The sequence below is a fragment of the Sesamum indicum genome, linkage group LG5 (assembly GCF_000512975.1).
Source record: "Sesamum indicum cultivar Zhongzhi No. 13 linkage group LG5, S_indicum_v1.0, whole genome shotgun sequence".
NCBI classification, from domain to species: domain Eukaryota; kingdom Viridiplantae; phylum Streptophyta; class Magnoliopsida; order Lamiales; family Pedaliaceae; genus Sesamum; species Sesamum indicum.
The window spans coordinates 1,241,581-1,259,925 of record NC_026149.1 but is presented as its reverse complement, the minus strand read 5'-3'; the positions used below and the strand labels follow the sequence as shown (position 1 = coordinate 1,259,925).

The 18,345-nt window shown below is 35.7% G+C and overlaps 4 protein-coding genes across 8 annotated transcripts; 1 reads left to right on the top strand and 3 right to left on the bottom strand.

Moving 5' to 3' along the window:
• Positions 2,123-5,308, top strand: LOC105161548. Its single transcript, XM_011079269.2, has 5 exons — positions 2,123-2,544; positions 3,043-3,082; positions 3,167-3,327; positions 3,422-4,135; positions 4,854-5,308. The coding sequence occupies exons 1-5, from the start codon at positions 2,332-2,334 to the stop codon at positions 5,151-5,153; spliced, it is 1,428 nt and encodes a 475-aa protein (XP_011077571.1). The 5' UTR covers positions 2,123-2,331; the 3' UTR covers positions 5,154-5,308.
• On the bottom strand, positions 6,643-10,028 carry LOC105161547 (putative protein TPRXL). 4 transcript variants are annotated; one of them, XM_011079267.2, is made up of 6 exons: positions 9,691-10,028; positions 8,996-9,228; positions 8,805-8,886; positions 8,184-8,298; positions 7,141-8,034; positions 6,643-7,022 (listed from the first exon to the last, which is right to left on the bottom strand). In XM_011079267.2, exons 2-6 carry the CDS (start codon positions 9,177-9,179, stop codon positions 6,879-6,881), a joined length of 1,419 nt encoding a protein of 472 aa, XP_011077569.1. In that variant the 5' UTR covers positions 9,180-9,228; positions 9,691-10,028; the 3' UTR covers positions 6,643-6,878. The 4 variants fall into 4 exon arrangements, with proteins under 4 accessions (XP_011077569.1, XP_011077570.1, XP_011077568.1 ...); XM_011079268.2 differs by having other exon boundaries at positions 8,996-9,152; positions 9,691-10,026; XM_011079266.2 differs by lacking the exon at positions 9,691-10,028 and having other exon boundaries at positions 8,996-9,640.
• Positions 11,933-15,782, bottom strand: LOC105161546 (protein yippee-like). 2 transcript variants are annotated; one of them, XM_011079265.2, is made up of 6 exons: positions 15,660-15,782; positions 15,316-15,476; positions 13,261-13,304; positions 12,680-12,788; positions 12,529-12,584; positions 12,337-12,421 (listed from the first exon to the last, which is right to left on the bottom strand). In XM_011079265.2, exons 2-6 carry the CDS (start codon positions 15,409-15,411, stop codon positions 12,337-12,339), a joined length of 390 nt encoding a protein of 129 aa, XP_011077567.1. In that variant the 5' UTR covers positions 15,412-15,476; positions 15,660-15,782. The 2 variants fall into 2 exon arrangements, with proteins under 2 accessions (XP_020549402.1, XP_011077567.1); XM_020693743.1 differs by lacking the exon at positions 15,660-15,782 and having other exon boundaries at positions 11,933-12,421; positions 15,316-15,411.
• LOC105161544 (mitochondrial inner membrane protease subunit 2) lies at positions 16,499-18,339 on the bottom strand. Its single transcript, XM_020693986.1, has 4 exons — positions 18,151-18,339; positions 17,995-18,067; positions 17,590-17,752; positions 16,499-16,846 (listed from the first exon to the last, which is right to left on the bottom strand). Exons 1-4 carry the CDS (start codon positions 18,314-18,316, stop codon positions 16,715-16,717), a joined length of 534 nt encoding a protein of 177 aa, XP_020549645.1. The 5' UTR covers positions 18,317-18,339; the 3' UTR covers positions 16,499-16,714.

Here is an 18,345-nt window from a genome sequence, read left to right as displayed (position 1 = left end):
CCCACCTTGCACTAGTTTGGGGCTCATTGAAACTGATGTGAGTTGACACTTGCATATACTATACATATATGTAGAGCTCTCCTCTTATATGCAATAATGATATAATTTTGGTTTTATTACAAGAGAAGAAATAATGATGGAACAAGACTTCATCGCCAAATTCATATTATTAACGTTATCTTTGTTGTAAGTGGTGGAAAATCATGAACTAATAATGTCTTATGTATGATTCCAATTAGCTATCAGGGTAAATTTATATAATGCTTAATGGACGATTTAGGGATAAAACATCTCTGATTCGCGTTTTACTTATGTTTACCCTTCAACCCATTAATTGATTACTCTATTTATAATTAATTACCCATTATTGCCCTCAGAACTACGGTACTCACTTTTAGCTTCTGCTTAGTGGGTGTTTGCAAAAATTAAAAAAACAAAGTGACTCTTAGCTTATAACTTAATTTTAGTTGAGAAGGTTTGTTTGTAATCACAATTCTTTCTTTTTAATTTATAGTAAAACCTCTATAAATTAATAAATTCTCTAAAATAATAAAATCTTTTGATCCCGATTTGAGTCTTTGTAAAAAATCATCAAGTTCGATAAGATAATAAAATATTCAGTCTCATTAAAATTCTAAATTAATAATTCATAAATGTTACAATTATAAATATTATGGTAATTTGCTAAAATATGAAGCTTGTAATGCTTACGCATTTGATATTCATGGATGATTTTCCGATGCCTTTTAGATGAGAAGACATGATTGGGTGTTATGAATTAGTTTATTTTCATATTGAGATTTATATAGTATATGTTTCATTCATCATACATGAATATATTTAAATTGGCTATAATAGTTATTTAAGTGCAACGAATTAATGTAAATATGTATATTTAAGTAATTCTAATGAATTGATACATGCGTCCATGAATATAATAGTTAATTGTATACAATGAATTGATATTATATATTAATATATTTAATTAGTTACAAAAAATTGGTTGATGCATGGATATAATCAATGAATGAATTTATTTATTTTTAATACATATGCACTAGATTTACTTAATTTTAAAAGTATTTTTTTAATTAATAAAATATTAATTTATCTTTATATTAATATCTCTCTAAGTTAATAAACTTTTATGATTTCAAGTTATTAATATATAGAGATTTTACTTTATATATACTTAAGCAAAACAACATAAGCTAAAACCATCAAACCCCCAACTTCTCCCATTTACTTCAACTTTTCAGCTGTATTTTTAATTAATTTTTAAACGCTCTTAACTTTTATTATTAATATTTTTTTAAAAAAAATTCATCACTTTTAAAGAGTATAATTTTTTTAAAAAACACACTTTATTGGAGTTTCTCGTCAAAATAAAACAGTAATCAGGTAGGCTATAAATAGAAAGCCCTTTAAGGAAGACAGCAAAAGCCCATTGTATTATGGACCAACAAAAAGCCCATTAAACCATGGGCCATATTGGTAGATGTAGAAAGCCAGCCCCAAAAGAAAGAGATAAAAGCCCATCTTTTCTGGGCCAGAAGAAAAAATACCACTAGCCTTTCCTTTTTTCTTTTCCTGCGTCCTCTTTTTTTTCTTTTTCTTTTTAACTAATAATAGTAATAAATTTTAATTACTCAATCTTGATAGTAAATCTCACTTCAATTAATACATAAACATAATTAATAATAATAAATAAATTACAATAACTCACTTTCATTTAAATTGGATAAATATTCACACATTCGAACTCAAACTTATTCATGAAAATATAATTGTTTTTCTATATAAGAAATATTAGCATTTATCTTTACATTTAATAGAATTTTATTTTCTAGTTTTGTTTTGTTCTTGAACTTTTGTGCAAGCTCAAGGCCTTTTTTTTTTTTTTTCTCTTTTTCTTCCTATGTTCCTATTTTCTCTGCATCGGAAGTGGGAAAGTCGGTTGAGGAATGAGATTCTAAGGGTAGATTCAAGTCCTGATTGATTGTAATGAGAGCAGGTGCTGCAGGAAGCCACCTGGTTCAAGATCAGTGAATCCCGCCCGGACCCACTCCCCAAACCCAAAACAAACAAAAGCTTCTCCTACTCCTATAAATTGTCCCTTTTCTTACACTGAATGGCAGCCACAAGTCTCAAACGCAGTTGCATACTCACAAATAAAACACACTACTGTGTAAAAAGAAAGTTTAACAAAAATATGCATCACACACAATAAACAGCACATACTAACACAGTTTTACAAGTCCTTCTGGATTTTTGTCCATCTTCACCCTATTAACAGTTTCTTCTGTAACTGTACTACGTTTGCTAGGAGAGATGAAAACCTTAGGGGCCTCCTCATCTTTCAACTTCCTTACATGCAAACAGAGGGAGAATGAGAGAGTGGTTTGGTGCTCAAGAGAGATTGCTCCCAGTAGGCCTGACGCCCGTTTTCTTGGACATCAGAAGCGTGTTGGAGATGGTCTTTCGCTCTCACTCTCTTTCCAGCATAAGGATGTTCATCCCATTTCTGCGGTTTCTTCTGCTCAGGTGATACTAAATTAGGAAATCTGGGCTTCTATTTCATTATTCTGTTCGGGATCATTTTGATCTCAACACATTTCTGTTCATGAAAACATGGAAAATATGGCCCACAACTCTCTTGCCAACCTTCTTCAGATTTCTTTTTTTTATATATCTTCTTTTTGTGGCCCATTGATCATATCAATTTCTTTGGTAAGTCGTAAGTGTGATCTAATTTCTGATGTGGAGGAATTTTCCTGCTCAGCCCTATACAAAAAATCTAAGAGCTTGAGGTGTTCATCGTGAATTCGGTGCCTCTGATTCAGGAAAATGAACGTTTACGCGCTGTGGTTCTGGTTAGGCCAAAATTTTAGACGTAATCTGAGGCTTTCTTTGATAGCAAAAGAACAAGGCTTTCTTTACTTTTTAAGCAATTTAACTCAGTATTAAAGACGTGTAAACAACAACAATAAATAGCTGCAAATGATTTGATTCTGATCATTCTCGGTGTTGCTATTACTGCAGGCAAATGCTGAAACTGAAGAAATCCAGACAATGCACTCAGGTAGGTTCCCTTTTATGAGTTTTATATCCAACCTATTTATTACGTACATTTTGGGAATCTGACTACGGCTTCATTTGATTGCAGACCAGCTTAAGACTGTCAATATCAGATTCAAATTACAGAAGAAATGCGCATTCGGTCAGCAATTTCTGGTAGTAGGGGACGATCCCGTTCTTGGACTATGGGATACATCTGATGCGGTGCCGTTGAATTGGTCTGATGGGCATGTTTGGATTGCAGATATTGTAAGGATTTTAGAACGTGGTCTGTGAAAGGCATTAATTCTTTACTCAATGTGGATCAAGATTCTGATCATTTCTGTTTCTTTATGACTGACAGGAAATACCCAATGGAAAAGCGCTCACCTATAAGTTCATTCTCAAGGGTGATACTGGCACACTATCATGGCAGCCTGGCCCTGATCGCGTTCTTGAAACATGGGACACTGACAAGAGAATAACTGTTTTTGAAGATTGGGATAATCCGGAACTCCGGAACATAGTCGAAGAGGAACTTGTGGCTGATCTACCCCAGGATTCTTCCATCAACTTGGGTTTGTCGATGGTTGCTGACAACTTGATCCATCCAAGCAAGGAATCATTCATCGATTCGGGTTCGTTTAATGATGCTGAAAAGTTGGACCAACCAATATTGGAGAAGGGGATTGATGTGCACGAGGATCGAGCAAATGATAATGGCCTTACCTATCATGCAGAGGAACCATCTGCACCCATGGTTGCAGCAAACACATCTGAGAAACTTGGGAAACAAGAATTAAGTTCCAACAGTGGTGGGTCTGGTCTAATGACCGTAACTCACCAGAAAAAGGAGGAAAAGGCTTGGGGAAATGATGGAGCAGTGAACGGAAGTCACTTTTTCACCACAGACGATCAAGCGAGGCTAGTATCAGATGAAGAGGTTCCTGTTCTAGTACCAGGCTTAATTCCAATCCCCTCAGACGACGTTGAAGAAGAAGAGCTGAACCTGGTGGAGAATAACGTGGTTGGCAATACCGCAGTTGAATATGATGGAATTGAGGATTCAAAGCCAGAGGTAATTGCTTGATAGTATTAGAATCTGAATTTTAAAACTCCATAGTCTTCCATCTCGCTAGAAGATCTCTTGCAGCAGAACTTCTGCAAAAAATAATATTAAGTGCCAGAGATCAAAGGGAAAGATTTCTATTTCTGCCTTCATTTGCAGATAGATTCTTTTCAAGAAAAAAAATGACAGTTTTGTTAGAGCATATAGGGGAACTGGTATGCTGTATGATGATACCAGGTTGATTTTTTTTCACATTCTATTTGCTTTTGAGCAACAGCCGGCATCAGAATAGGCTGCAATCCGGAGAGAATAACAGAATAACCTATGTATCCCTTTGTTTTACGTCAAGATGAAAAATCGTCATGTGTTTCTTCATTCCATTAATATATGTTTATCAAACTGCAACGACTATTGTCTGATTGATGTTCAAAGCAATATTATTGATCTGTTTTCTCCAGTATTATCCTAATGTGATCAAGACTCAAAAGCCTAGTTCAAATACAAATACAAAAACCATACTTATGATGAAGAAAATGATGATTGTTATCTATAACAGCAAACACTGCATCAACGCCAAACATAACTTGTACATGCATTTGCAAATGCTTTCGCCGGCCATGCACACATACATGAAACAATCTTTTCCAGTACTTTTTGGTGGTTCTCTTCAAGCAATGCATTTTGTTTTTACGTCTCTCATTTCCTGTGAACTGCTATTATTACACAGATAAAGGACGAATGTGTCTCTGCACCACCGCACGCTGCAGAAACCAGTGAGATGATGATTGATGAGAAGCAACCACTGTATGGGAAAGAAGAGCTGAAAAACAGCATCTCCAAATCCGATATGCGATGGGGTGGACATGTCTCTGCACCACCGCACACTGCAGAAACCAGCAAGATACCGGTTGATGAGAAGCAACAACTGCATGGGAAAGAGCAGCTGGAAACCAACATCTTCAAAATCGATGTGCATTGGGGTCGACGAACCCTTGAGAAATTTCTTGCCAGCTTCGGATTCCAATAACGTTGTAGTTGTTTTTTTATGTCATCCATGCATAGAAATGATCTACAGCTGAAAGAGATGTATGCATTTTCAGCTCAATTGATCCTTCTCCTTGTTGTATGAGAATACCAGAGTGTGCTACTTGTGTTCTGAAATATATATTCTATGTATCACAAGATCTTATTTTTTTTATTTAATATTTAATATCTTACATGAGCTCTTTACGTAAGGGATAGATATGTGACAATGAAATCGAACTCATTATCCCTTATTTAACTCGATACAATATAAACAACTACTTGGTATAAAAATTTAGTTGTTAGAATGCAGATGCATTTAATATTAATATCTAATAATGAAGTATTAGCTTATTATACATAAAATAATTTTATTTATTAATATATATATATATATATATATGAAATTTGTAGTAGGACATTATGATTGCGTGATTATTACAACATTTGGGTTGATGTATTAATGGTTTTGGGAGTTGAAGCTGAGGCAGTGGTCCCTTAGTTTGGATGAGGGGAGGAGTGGATGAATATTGTCAGCAATTCCAATGATTTTATCAATTTCAAGAAGCGCATCGTGCGGCAAACGTTACTCATGATCTGATTCTTCATTTTTCGAATTAAAAAACTTTTAAGCTTTTTACTTCAACAACACCCAACCCACTTTTATATTTCTATCAGGTTCAACAATAATTGAATAAATTACTTTCGGAATCTCCGTTGTAACCGCAAAATCATCCCAGTACACATGGATTTTTTAGACTTTTTTTTTTTTAACAATATAAATTAGGTGTAAAATAACAAAAATTAAGATGAATAAAGAATACTAATTACGGTAAATTATATTGACACCCCTAATATTAGCTAGATTAGAATACACAAATGTTTCTTATTTTTTTTTTAAATTACAGCTATATTCCAAATGTTATAATTGTAATTACAAGTACACTTTCTATTCAAAGGAAAAGTTTACACAAACATCTCCTGAAAAACATTAAATGAATACCCCTCAGGAGGTATAGTCAATATTTTATAAAATAAAGGGAGTATTTGTATAATTTGATCTAATTTTAAATAATATCAATATAATTTAGTTAGTAATTGTATTGTGCTGAGGTGGTACGATGGATATTGTTTGCCAAATGCAATTGGCAATCTCTCATCACTCAGTCTTATTGGGTATATCTGTGCAAAACTTAGGATAATATAATAATACGAAATCATTAACTCTATCTAAATGTGATGCTTAGTCTTAATCATTACATTTACACGTCTCATGTGAAATCACAATCACAACCACAACTATGCAACTCTATCTGCTCTGTTCCAATAAAATTAAATTATTACGTTAATAATATTTCTTCAACTGGAGAATGGCCTTTTCCATCACTGTCTGCCGCGTGAGTTTGTATTTATTAATATAAGACATGTAATGTTATGTGCTGTTTTGAATTTCAAATTAGGACATTATATTCAAATTCAAACACAGGCTATGCTATTTAAACTACAATTTGAAATTTCAAACAGGGACCTGCAAATTCTGCAATAGACAAAATCAAGTCCTTCAGTTCTTTTTACATTAGTTACACACAGTTCAATCTAAAAGACAGTAGTGCTGTAATAATACTAATATTGCAAAGGATCATACACAAAAATAACATGTCCAGATGCAATATTTGAATAGCCTATATCAGCCATACATCTCAGCCCCATTGAGGAAATGGGAGTTAATTCAGATGCTGGACTTGGAGCTATCACAGCTTGATGTGAGAGGAGATCCTGAAACACCAACAGAACTGCTCTTAGTAGAAATCGACCGAACGCCATTGGCAGAAACCGTTGCTATGTGCCGTAAATTCTCAGGAATGCGAATATCCTGCCCAAAGGAAATGTGTTGGTGAACTGATGAAAAGACTGCGCTTTCAACTTGTAACTTGTTTGCGCAAAGACATATATGTTGCATAACTGAAAGAAAGGGAGTAAAAGATGCATACCATGTGCCTAATAGCCATATCGAGTGACTTTTTTGAGAGGGATCTCCCAAAGCCCGAATTCTCTTGGGAAGATTTCTTGGGATTTTCATGAGCAACATATTCGTCTTGTTTTGGTGGAGCTAGTTTCCGCATGTTTACTACCCTGTCAACCATTTTCGTACCGATCAATACAGGGTTAACATCATCTCCCTCATTGCTGTATCCTCGACTTTTTGATAGCATCTTGATCCCTGTTTTCTGAGCACAACTAATAGGAGCTCGTACTTTGGCAGGCGAGCATGACTTTTGTCTTGGTTTCCCATTGGAAGAAGATGCATGAGTAGCAGGTAAACTCGGCCTTCCTCTAGATGCAGACGCTGGCCTTCTGGGCATGGATGCTTTTGCATTTTGAGGGGCATCATGAGATAAAGAGAGAATCTCTGAGGGTTTTGATGGCCTAGATTTCGGGGTTGGAGTAGTTCCACGAGATGGCGCTGGATTTTTCAGTCCATTTGAACTCCCTGATGAAGATCGGTCAGGAGCGGATATGCGGGATGTGGTTGATGGAGTGGCTGGTTTACGTGTAGGTGTTGCAGACCTCGATCCAGACTTTGAAATGATTGGTATGGAGGGTCTAGAAGTAGGAGTAGAAGAACGTGACCTTGCGTGAGCAGCTGTCGGTTTAGAAGAAGGTATTGTGGTTCTTGAAGTAGGCGTGGAAGCACGAGAGGGCTTTGGTTTTGCAGGCAAGGCTGGTCGTCCGGTAGGTGTTGCTGCTCTAGGAGTTGGTTTCCGACCCCCTGATGATGATGAAGGCCTTTTGTTCACTGCAGCCGGAGAGCCTGCACTAGTGGATGTTACTAGTGGCAATGAACTCTCACTCAGTGATGCAGAATCTTCACAGGTATTTTCCAGCTGCAGCAACAGAGGATTATACGATAATTGCATCTAAAACCACCATTGAGTGGGGAAAATGGAAAGACATCAAAATGTGCAAAGCTCACAGAGTATATGTGGAAAGGTTCACATACTATATCTTTGATTGTACTAAATGCTACACTTGCCTCAGATTTCAAATAAGTGCTTTCAGCACTGGAAATTTCAGTGTGAGTTGCCGCAGGATCTTGCGCATCCCCTTCAACTGAAGGAAGGAAAGAGGTATCAGGTTGTATGAGAAGCCTGAGAAAAACATTTAGTATTAACATCAGACAACAACATGTGAATTATTTATCTTAGGAATAGTTGAATACATGTTGCGGGACATGACTACACGAACAAGTGCAAAGAAATTTCAGTTTTGTCTGGAAAGAAAAAAATTGACTGCTGTTAAAATTTACATCCAAACAATTTAGTGTATAACTCAGCAAGAAAGAATAAACTTTAAGAATATGATGCGTACATGGATACCAATTAATTATCATGTTTCAGATGTTCTCTTAATAAGCATTTAAAGAGACAAATTCCATAAAATTAAGAAATGGTAGGACACTCTAGAGAGAAATCTTGTCAAGATGGATACAACAAGACTATAGCTTGCAAGAAATTGAATAGTAAGTACCAGTTTTGGAAAGAAAGTGACACTCAGGATGTGTACTGTGAGACTTACATGGCAGTTGGGAAAGCTCAAGAATTGCATAGGGAATGCATTTTAAAGCAGAAACTGAACTAGATCATACAAACTTTACCAATTATCATCAGCGGGAATTGGAACAATCTCGGTCTGAGAAGCATTCAAGGTCACCAAACTATCTGGTTTTGGCTCAGCACCTACAAATTAGTCGAATCCGTGAATACAAAGTGAAGCACAATATTAGACAAATAGGGATCACGTTTAAAACCAAGATAGATAGATAGATAGAATGATAGATAGAAGAACCTATTGATACATGAAGCTCGTGAGGTTCCTCAAAAAGAAGATGCTCGTTCATCTCCTTTTCACCATTCCTCATCCCCAAGAAAATAGCCAGATCTTCGTCCACTTCCCTCATTACCATCCCAAGATCTCTGTTCTGTGGCCTAAACTGCACCGACGCCTGCATTTGCAGAGAAAATCGCACCATGATACATGCCAGTCATCCCAAGAATCTAATCCTTAGCGGCCAAATTATACTGCAGATGGGCAACAGAAAAGCCTAAAAGTAGAATCAAAGAAGACAAGCCTACACGGACCAAAGTCCAGCCTAATCAAGAATCCCATATTCTCCATTCACGTGCATTCTCTTTATCACAGAACAAGAATCTGGTTCCGTTGGATCCAAATCAGAGACAGAATAGAATAAAAAAAACCAACCAACAACAAGCTAAATCTCTATGAAAACATTGGAGAGTTTCCGCTATTTCTTTCAGTTAACACAAAATGAGCTGTCCCAAACAAAACAAAAACATAGTTAATCAGAAACCCAACAGCATTAATGATACAAACTAACAAAAGTTCCCATCTTTTTCACTGACTGCCACCTCAAGAAAGCTCTCACCCACAAACAAACACCACCGACGACGTTGAGACAAAAGAGAAAGCAAGCTAAAAAACAAGCAAGAATGGATCAAACAAGCTGGAAAAGTACTACTTACTGCCATTGATGTTGAAACAGAATCAGATGTATGCTGAACTGCAGAGAGATAAAGATAAGAGAGGGTACAAGAAGATTGCTATTGAAGTTACAGTAGCTTTGTTGCTATGAAGAACTCTTTTATTCTGCTTCTTCTGAGTTATATATAGTCTGTGACACAAAGATTGGAAGTCGAGAAATATGGTGAAAAAACAAGAACAGGAAATTCATGAATCAAGCTAGTTCTTTTTGTTTGATTCCTTTGACGAGGGACACACTCTGTTTTTCAAATGTCCTTGAAATTTTTTATTTTTTATTAAAAAAAAAAAGAAAGAAAGAAAGAAAACACAACTCAACTGAGGATTTGAAATCAGTATAGATGATCTGTAAAAATAGTAAACAAAAAAGTGGGGGCTTGGGGAAACGAGAAAACTACCAAGATGCTATTTTTAATCTTTAGTGGGTGACTTTTTTGCTTTCTCAGTTTCAAAATCATTGGCATTTGATTGATGATGGATGGATTTATGCTACTTTTCTAGGGTTTGTTTGGTTGGTTAAATCACTTAAATACCAATTTGGTTTGAGTTTGAACTTTGAAAATATTATGGAATGAGTGAGCTGGTTGAATCCCAAAATCTTGAAGTTATTGCTTTAGGCAGTTCTTGTGATTTTATGGGAAGGAATTATCAATCATCAGAACTGTATACATCAATGCTTTTACTCCATTCCCCTTCTCACTTCTACCATTTATTATGAGGAGGATAGCTCCATAACTATCTACCAACTACCCACCCCTTTCACATAATCTTTTTTTTTTTTTTTAGGTGAGATTGGGTTGGATTTAAATTAATTACATAACCAATCTACCATTTATTATGAGGAGGATAGCTCCATAACTATCTACCAACTACCCACCCCTTTCACATAATCTTTTTTTTTTTTTTTAGGTGAGATTGGGTTGGATTTAAATTAATTACATAACCAATATAATATATTTGTCATATGATTGATATATAATTCAAATAAAATAATTATTTACATAACAAATGTATATTATATTTATTCTATAATTAATTTGATTCAGCCATGAATCTAACTTGATTTGATTAGGAATTTTTGGTCTTTTGCTTTTCCTAAATTCTCATTTAAATCCTAAAAACATTTTTTCTATCATATTTTCTCCAAATACAAATTTCTTATGCGAGCGATAGAAAGGGCTCTTGGAAATCCAGAATCAGTGGGGTAGGGGCAATTCGTAGTTTAGTCATCAATAGGGACTAATTTCGAATTATTTATGTAAAGAGCAAAGGGAAGACATTCTAAATTCAAGCACACATGTTCACGAGAAAAAGAGTGATTACAAAGAAATAAGAAAATGTCAGAGAATTCAAAATATATATTATTATGTTTAAAAGTGAAGTTAACGTGGGCTGTCTGATTCGTGGAGATCTACAATTATATTACATCAGAGGGCCACAACTGAATGGACTCATCAGATGGTTCGGGCCCATGTTTGTGGGCCTCGAGAGATGTGTGGTTTAAAACAATTGTGGGCCCTTTTATCTTCCCCAGAAATTGAAACGTTTCTACTTTTTATAGTCAACTTTTCAGTTGAGATTGCCTTTGACAACCCTTCATACCACATAATTATGTTCCAATTCTTTCGCCTAATGTACCTCAGATTAAACTGGTTTGGCTTTATTTCATTATTAACTTTAGTTTTTTGATATATATTTTGGAGTACTCAAGTCTTGAACAACCTATCGATGAGTTCTATTTCAATTAGTAAAATTGAGACTCTAAGATATGAATTAAGTATCTATTAATTATAAGATTATTATTTTTATTATAAATACTTATATTAAGATTAGACATATAATGAATGCTTACCCTACAATAAACTGATATAAGTTTACATCATTGTACTACAGCTTACTTTTTTTATTCACTCATCCAGCAATGGTGGAAGAATAAATCAGAAAAGATTCTGACAAAAGTCTAATCTTGAGATTAGACATATATAATGTTGTCCCGTAATTTCTTGAGACTTGAAGGCAAATAAGATATAAGGTTCATTGTTAGAAGGTCAGGATGGAGCTCATAATATTAATTAATAGTAACACCTCCAAGGTTCCGGCCAAATTACTGGCATAATAAAAAATCAGTAGCAATCCCAAATTCCTGACGTAATGCAATTCAATAGCGGGCCTTAGGTGCTAGTAACGGGCTGGGGCCATGTGAAGTAAATAAAATATAGACTCGGATTAGATGAAGCCATAGGATATCTGGGTTAATGCCTAGAACCAAATGGGTATAACACCAAACTATTGACTTGCGGAAGAAAGAAAAGCCCATTTGGAAATTGTCGAAATAATGTAAGTAGGACAACAAAGCAGATGTATAATCGCTCAAACATACTCCTGTATCCGATCAAGACATACGTCTTCCCCGTTTATGTACTGGTACCCAAAGTGGGTAGCAAAATGATTCAAGTCATAAATCACGTTAGATTCAGTTCTAGAAATGATGGCCATTCAAAAACACATCCAACAGAACTGCTCTCCAGTTAACCACTAGATGCATATTGGAATTAGCAGCAAGAAAGGAAACGTTCAGTCCGAGGATGTACATTTCAAAAGAGCTGAATGGTCAGAACTCCAAAAAATAATCAGACATCATCAGCATCGCTTCCAGCCATCTGGGTATCTTGAGTGATCGAATAGTTGCTTCCATCAGGGCCCAATACTTTAAACCTGCTCAATCACACACAACAGGAGAAAAGGAAAAAACCACAACGTTCATAAGCTAAGCTAACATATGTAGCACAGCACCAGAGAGGCAAGATCATCAATCGTATTACCTCTCAAGGATGAACTTTCCTACTTTGTATTTTTGGCTCTTCTCATGAGCAGCTTCCTGACATCAATAAAAGGGTCCCAAGCACAAATGTATTTGAGCATTGAGAACAGAAATATGATAAGAAACAAAGATGAAGCAGTGAAGCATCTCACATATTTCCATCCCACAATTGAGCCACATCCCACGCAGAATATGTCAACAACTGTGTGCATTCCGGTCATCATCATCCGCTCTTCTTTCTCCCCAACAGTAACATTCACACTACCATCAACATCATGATATCAGGTATATATCAAGAGACAATAGTTCTGCAATTATGGAAGCATACCGAAGTACATAACTCTTACGCCAATTAATTATCTGCTCTTGAAAATTAGGGAAACTATTCTAATCAGTAACTACTAGTTCATTTTCTCAAGATAATTTCGGGAAGGTAGAAAAATTATATTCTTCCAACTTTCATAGAACCAAGGGGATCATACACTGCTAGCTCTCAACAATTGTAAAAGTCTGGACAAAAGATGCAAGTTTAAGGGCCTATTCCAGTGGACAAGTTCATCACAGGAACATTTCAACCATAAAATAAGTAAATAACGTCAAAACACAATGTTTGATGTTTATAACCCTGCAAAAATTATGTGGCTGTAATTTTAAATGCAACCATGAGTTGGGTGGTCTTTAATGATGAATTAATGTCATCCAGAAATGAAAGTAGTAATCAAATAACACTTACACTTTATCAAAGAGATAAGCCTTCCCATGCCTGCAGTGGAAAGACTGAAACAGTTGTAAAAACAATGGGTTAGGATTAAAATAAATCCATCCTTATACCAGGTGAAAACCGTAAAAAAGTTACAAAACAAATAGATGAGAAGTGTGAATGAAGCCTTAAATAAAGGTTTTTCACTGCTAAAGTGGAAAAGATAACAGAATCCAAGTGGCAGCTGCTCCCTAGGAATTTTGTGCGAGAAGAGGGATAAGTATCAGTTTGCCAAGAGAGAATGAAAGTCGAGATGAAGTTGAGGACGCCTCAAAAGTCAAACTTATCCTACACAAACATAGAAGTTCTGTATCATTCATACAAAGTGAAATACCTGACATGTCGAAGTATGGAGGCACCTACACTCATCACATTCCACTGCCTCATGCATAAGGCACTGAAAAACAATGCTTTACGTTTCTTAGTTCTAGGAATTTTGGAAGGATGCAAAGGGAAAGGCTTAAAGATGCACCCTCATAGAGAATTCGGTGATGAAAAATTGGTCCAAAAGATGATGTGTTCAAACAAAGAGGATAATGTCTACACTTAACTTGAACACATATTGGTAGAAACTACAAAACAACCAGCCAAAACAATGGGAAACGTGGAAATTATATTTGAACTGGGTCTTTATTAGAATATTTTGAACTGGGAAACTAGAAAAAAATTCAGAACCCAAAGTGAGCGATGCGCACGCTCAAATTCCTTTTTTCAATGGTAGTTCTACAAAAACATGGATTTAATCAAGGCCTAACCACTTCCCATTATCCTCATGAAGCTCAATACTTCCACTTCTAGCCTGTCAAATACTATAATTCAGGGAGCAGCATCGTACCCAAAACAACTATTACAACAATAAACATTAGAAAGTAGAAATCTTCCACACAGATGGAACAAGCCAACTTACAAGACACCCAATATGAAACAATTTTTGAAAAATAGTTGTGAATTGATTTGACAAAGAAATTTCTACATTCTGATATATATGGGAAATCATGCCACCCAAAGCTGAAAACTATAGAGTGTATGTGCTCACTTATCATGTTTACACATAAAACTAATTTAGAATCACTTTCTATGACTCAATATTTTATAAATGTGGCCCGCTCACAAATACCAAAGGTAGGTCCTCTCCTATATAAACACAAAAAAGTGCAAGTGCAAACGACCAATAGTCCGTAGCTGCATGACCACAATGAACAAGTGTTGAATTTGCAAAACGTAAAATCAACATCATATATTAAACACTGATGTGTTCTGAGGAATTCATATGTCATCCTTCAAGAAGTAACCTCATAAAACTGTTTAGCAGCTTATTATATGAAGTAAGCAACCAATTTTTGCCACGGCTTGCAAATTGAATATTGTATATTCCTTATAAGGGATCAAACACATGTACTCTTCTCTAAAAATCAATCAAGAGAAATTTATTCACAAGCCAAAATGGAAGAATTTCCATATTTGGATGTGGATCAACACAACTAATGAAAACGATAGTAGAAACATAAACAAGATTGCATGTAAGAGTTCAACTGGCATTTCAAGCAGAACACGTATCAGCAAAGAATATCAGCTTAGAAAGTACCGACCCACATTAACCAAAAGCAATCTAACCATCCTTGAAGCAAATTGATGAAAGCTGATATCACTTGGACCTACAGTTTACCCTGTAAGATGAACTCAGCCCTTAAAATTTCAACTCAACCCTTGTCTATGCTACAAACAGCGTATTTATAAATATTCTACAAACAGGACTGATGAAGACCCCAAATTCCAGTGGCCATGAAACAAAATAGCTTAATTACTTCAAACAAGATCAGCCTACATAACTCCAGACAAAAAGCTGTTAACAGCACTTAAGACAGAACAAAAAATGTTTATAGTTCACTAACTTTCACCAAAAGCAATTCATCAATCAAATTATAATTAGTAAACCACAAACAGAAATGTACAAAAAATCAGGACACGCATTCAACACGAAAATTGACGTGTAAATTTAACTCAAACAGAGTAAACTAAATAAGAAACCTTAGAAATAATGTCATCGGAGAGAGCAAGATGCGTTTGGCAGTGCTTGCAAGTATACTTGTTGCCTTCCAGATAAATCAGAAACAGCCTTCCCATGATACAAACCCAAACCTCTCTTCCTTATCACGATCAGAATCCAAACACCTCAACTTTTCGTTCACCTAAACCACACAACAGATAGCACATGTAAATTCACCAAACAATAAAAAAAAAAAAAAAAACGCAAAATAATCGAAAAACAAAATAATACATAATGCAGAAGCGAAATAGAAGGTGCTATTAGGAACATACATTTACAAAAAAATAAAATAAAAATAGAGGTGAGATGAAGAAGAAGATCTCACCTTACGGCAGCGGTTAGGGGAAAGGAGTGCAAAATCATTAGGCCAATTGGGACGTTTGTGTTTCCCATATTTATACAGTGCCCAAGGAGAGAGACTCTTAATAAATATTTAGTCTAAAAATCGATTTATGATCAATTAATTTTTGACCGTCCACTATCTTACATTGATTTTTATCATTAAATATATTTAAGAATATTTACATATGGAATATATAAAAACTGATATTACATATATAAATTACAAATTATTAGATCACGCTGGCCATACTATTTTTAAAAATACACTATTGTATGTCTTTTAATATTAGGTTGGTAATACATTTTCTTTGCAACTACAAAGTTGAAATTAAAATCTAAGTAGATTAAGTTGGATAAATGAAGCGGAGATTTGATAGTTGATACGATATTCGGGGAATGCACTTATGATTGATGCCTGTTTTTCCCACCACAACTCCGGTGGGAGTGGGAGTCCGGCTCCGAGTCCGCTACTGCGCATTCTCTACAGTTTGTTTTGCAACACATTACCAATGCAGCCACGCAATTCCCCACACGTAATTTATAAAATGCAATGCCATAATTATTTAAATTGGGCTGTAATGTTGACCCAAAATCAACCTCAGAAACTTCACATGATGTGAAGATAAAAGGCATTGGGCTACACCGGTAGATGGTCCACTCCAGTTTAGATAAGTAATGTTATTATGGATTCAAAAGCCCAATCTGTTAAAATCTCTTCTGCGCCCACTCTCCACGGAACGGAAATAACTACTAACTAGTAAGCCATGAGATTGAAACTATAGCATGATCGTTTAATGACTGCCAACAAGAAAACCATCAGTCTTGTGTCAAATTTTTTATATCTCAGCACAAAAAATGTGATCCGGATAAGGTTCTTCTAATTGGGGCGGGCCTCCAAATGTAGAAGGCCACGCTTTGTATCATAATAAACAATAAAATATGGGTATAAATAAAGAGGTAAAATCTCAAGAAAGACAAGCCACCGTTGCCCAGCCGCCGCGTATAGCACTTGTTGGCTGGTGTGTGAACCATAAATAATCAGTCTCTATGTTCTTCTAACATGTCAACTTGTACTTCTGCCAGTATGTTGTTTTTACCATCAACTCTACCTAATCTGTGAGGTGGCCAGACGACATGGGTAATCCGTCCACATATCAAACCAAGAGGAATCTGCAAATCAAAGCATTTTCAAAGTCGAGGAAGATGCAACTATATCATATTTACAACAACTTCAGCATAAGGATCTCCACAGTATGCAGCAAGAGTTAATCTTGTTGGCTCTGCCCTTGCATTTAACAAGGACATATGCCATTTGGACCGAACAAGTGTTCACTAGTACATTGACTAAACAAATTAATGCATTCATCTTGCCTCTGCTGGAAATGAAAGATCATTTGGCTGATCTGAAGTTCAATCTGGTGGCATAAGAGTGGATGAAAGCTAACTTGTGTAGAGTCACAAAACCATGACGAACGTAGAACTTTTAAAGACAAATCATTGACAAATGCTACGCAAATTACTACCAACTCAATAGAACAGCAGCACATCTCAATCAAACTATAGAACAGTCAGTATTGGATCCAAACAAAGGCCAATAACATGGTTTCATGTGCACGCCCACTTAAATTCAAATTACATCTCACAGCAAAGCAAACAATTGAATAAGTTTTAGCTGGTGATTCTCTACATTTAACTGAAGAAAGCAACCTCAATCAACCTAGACTGGGGTAGAACCAAGTAAACTACCAAGAGAGCAAAACTTATGCAACCAGAAAGGCTTTTTGTGCCTAATACTACAAAATTATGATCAATGGCTCACAAAAGCATCAACTAGAAAATCATTCTTATGCAAACTTCATACATTTTTTTAAACTTTACATGTGCTTCTGTAACTATAGCATTTTGTGACATACCGGTCCAAGTGATCTTGAGTCCATGCTGCAAGCTGCATTGTCTCCGACAACCCAACAATGTCCTTCAGGGATCCTCACTGTGTCAAGTGAAGGGAGATGGATCCAGTCACCTGGCAAGGCAGCAATTCTCTTCACGTTTTTCTCCTTATAATTACTTGGTGAACTGCAAAATAAGGGGAATGCATTTTCATCAGCATATCCCATTAGCTCAGTGGAATTAAGTTGATTGTAAACAGAAAATTGGTAAATCTTATGATGCAGCATATGAAAATTACAATCATTTTAAAGCATGAAAAAAATCTCAAAAACATAATAGCAGAATTGCAACTGAAAAGCGCAATGTATTTCATTAAAAAAAAAAAAAAGGCTGAGTTAGAGAGTAACACCAACAAGAGCGAAAATTACCGAAAAACCACGACGTCACCCCGCGAGAACTTGTATTTACCAAGGCAAAATTTCTCAACCAATACATAGTCATCTGCTACCGCGCAGACAATCAAGTGAAAAAACTTACTACAGTAAAAGTTAGAAAAAGGAAAATATATAAAATAGCAGATTTACCAAACACAAATCCACTTGAGTTCTTGTTATTGGGATTCAGGGTGGGAGACATGGATGAACCGCGAACAGCCATAAAGGAGGCGTATCGGTCAGATACCGTGAGGCCGATTAGACCAGCGGTGAAACATTTTTTAGCTGAACTCCATAGGACACCTTGAGCGGCCATATCTGTATAGGGCAAGTGAAAATTCCAGC